The 2,884-nt window shown below is 42.6% G+C and overlaps 1 protein-coding gene across 1 annotated transcript; it reads right to left on the bottom strand.

Annotated features, from left to right (window-relative positions):
* Nucleotides 1–486: 486 nt before the first annotated feature.
* LOC109469082 (decorin-like) lies at nt 487–2,251 on the bottom strand. The gene is made up of 2 exons (XM_019767469.1): nt 1,632–2,251; nt 487–883 (listed from the first exon to the last, which is right to left on the bottom strand). The coding sequence occupies exons 1-2, from the start codon at nt 2,249–2,251 to the stop codon at nt 487–489; spliced, it is 1,017 nt and encodes a 338-aa protein (XP_019623028.1).
* Between the last annotated feature and the right edge of the window lie 633 nt (nt 2,252–2,884).

Raw genomic sequence — 2,884 nt, 5'->3', positions numbered from 1 at the left:
TTTAGTCAACATTGCATCAGAATTTGCATGTTGCAGTCAATGTATTCCTTTTAATACATGTAATAACAGAAGTGACAGCTATTGGCAATGCTGAGCCAAAATCAACACTGTCTGAACGAGTTGAGTGACTTCATTCCTCTCATCTTTACCCAGTTATTTTCTGGTTATCTAGAAATACTGGCATTGGTCACTCGTCCGTTGCTTGACAACTTTCATACAGGATGTCCAAATCCTCCATAGTACGGGCACTGTCATGTGCCGCGGTCATGTTTTCGGGTTGCTGTCCGTACAAGCTATTTCTTGAAAGAGAACAGGTCGTTTCGACTTGGTTCTCATTTACCGCACAGTAACATGGAGTAGGGTTACTCAGATTTAGGTCTGTGTTTTCGGGTTGCTGTCCGTACAAGCTACTTCTTGAAACAGAAGGGGTACTTTCGCTTTGGTTCACATTTACCGCACAGTAATACGGAGTTGGGTGACTCTGATTTAGGTTTGTGTCGTCATACACTGGATTTTCTGTTGCCATTCCGTAGGGCCTTTCTTCCTCATCGGACTCAGTTTCATCCATGTGACAGACAGGTTGTCCAGCTCCGGGTTGTAGCGGGTCCGGTCCTGTAGCTCCAGGACCGTAGCCGTCACACACAGGTAGAGGGGGCGGTGCCGCAGAGGCGTAGTGATCCTGTCCCTCCTCAGTGTCTCCAGAATGCCCGAGTGTATCATCGTTACTGTATTGATGGATTTCTGCTTGTGTAGTAAGAAGGGTCGTGTCCGCAGCAGCGGTTTGAGTCGCGGCATGGAGACGAGATCGTGCCTCATCTGTAACTGACGGAGTTTGGACCAGTTGGGAACGTCGTAGGGAGAAAGTGTTGGGATCGAGTTCTTCCTGTATTTGATATGCATTGGGTGCGGCAGGAACAGAGATAACCATAGCTTGTACTCCCGCTTGAAATGTTGCACTTGAAGTGGTAGTGTTATTTCGGTTAGCACCGGACCGTTTTCTACAACACAACACCACGGTGGGAATGAGTACCGCAAGGAAACAACTAATGGTGACGGCAGCGATTAACAAAATGTTAGGTCTCCTGCTTTCTGTAGTAATGTTGCCAGGAGCACAGAACTTCTGACCAACTGGCCTTAAACGATACCCAGGTAAACAACAGGACTTGTTCGTAAAATTGGGACAGTTGTCTGGTTTGTTTTTATCTGTTGTTATCTGGTGTTGCCGTTTCTCACTGTTTTTCTTAACTACGCATAAAACAATATCAAATTTTGCTTTTAGGTCACCTTTTTCCGCTACAAAGGTGTATACGCCGGAGTCCTTTACTGGTAAATTTTTCATCATGCTGACCTCAGCAGAATTGGGAAGTTCGATGCGTCCACTCGGGGTGCTCAGGTAGTACGAGTTTGCGGAACGTAACTTTATATCAAAGACTGAACCAGCCTTGTTTATACCAGGTACAACGTCTTGTGCTAATTCTGTTAGGATGTTTGTGTCTTCAAATACCTTGAAGATGGAGGGATGGATGCCAAAAGATTTAAATCGTTCTTTGACAAATATTATTTTGTGAACGAAAGATCGATTATTTCGTGTGTCGATCATGTAAAAATAGGCCACAAACGTTCTTACATACTCTGTGTTGTTAGATGTGTTGTTTGATTCATCTGGACAACGCAAAGGGTTTCCTCGCAAATCGTAAGAAGTCTCTGGACGCACTGCTTTTATGTCTCTCGGTATTTTACTGATGTTGTTTAATCTAAGCAGAACCAAAGAGAGATGTTTAGTGGGGACTAACTTGATGGCCCGCATCGGAAACACAGAAAGGCGGTTTCCTGAGAGTTCGAGGAAGTCCAGACTTACCAAACCGTAAAAAGCACGTTCTGATATGTGAGAAATGTAGTTATGTGAGAGAATGAGTTCGGACAACGTTGTGAGTGAAGAAAAAGCGAACTGACGAAGAGAAACGATCTCATTTCTGTCAACATCAAGGTAGACTAGCTCACAAAGTCCTTGGAACGTTTGTGGTAATATGTTGTTCATCTTGTTGATGTCGATAAAAAGATATCGTATTGCAGGAGTTGTATTGAAAGAGGGGAGGTGGGTTATTTTGTTATTTGACAACCTTAGTGTGTGGGTGTCAGGCGCGATGGAGTCTATAGGGACGTGTGCTAAGTTTTGTCCTGTATAATCTGTGGTTTTTCCCAAACTAGTGGCAAAGAAAGCAAAGATAATGACGGTAGTCAAGTTTTCCATTTTGCGTCACGGTACAATAATGCGCAGTTAAAACTTCCTGTGGACACAACGGAAAGGAACAAACGACCAGTTACATCTGAAACCACTGAAAGAAATGTTCTCGATTGCAAAAAACAACAACAAGAGGAAAATTTTCTTTGCTGCTATGTGTCACACCTTGAGGTGCAACCAGAAATGCATACAATGGGAACTACATAAATGCATTTTATTCTGTTCGATTCATATTGAGGCACTGTTATGCTGCTAAAAGCAGCTCAGAGGTCGTCACAAATTGCCTATCTCGACACAAGCTAGTCTATATGACAACACTGGTCTGTTCCTTAAACACCAGAACTATTACATGCCCTACTCTGCCTCTTTATGGAAAATGAAAAAGTCAAACTAAAAAAAACACCTTAAAAACAATAAAAGCAAACATGATACTCAAGATATATGTTTTGGTGCATACTTTCGTATACTTGCAGCATTGCTTCACTTTAAATATCCGGAGCTGGGAAGTGGAAATAATCTATAAAAGTGCCGTTGTATAGTTCCAGATATTAGCACAAAAAAGCACACTTGCTTGTGCTGCAGGTTTCTAGTCACTGTTTCTATAATTCAAAGTCGTGGGTTTTGAAAAAGAACAAGGTGCAA

The sequence above is a fragment of the Branchiostoma belcheri genome, unplaced genomic scaffold (genome assembly GCF_001625305.1).
Source record: "Branchiostoma belcheri isolate BF01 breed outbred unplaced genomic scaffold, Haploidv18h27 scaffold10, whole genome shotgun sequence".
NCBI lineage: Eukaryota > Metazoa > Chordata > Leptocardii > Amphioxiformes > Branchiostomatidae > Branchiostoma > Branchiostoma belcheri.
The sequence above is the reverse complement of the archived record's forward strand: the minus strand, read 5'-3'. Positions and strand labels throughout refer to the sequence as shown.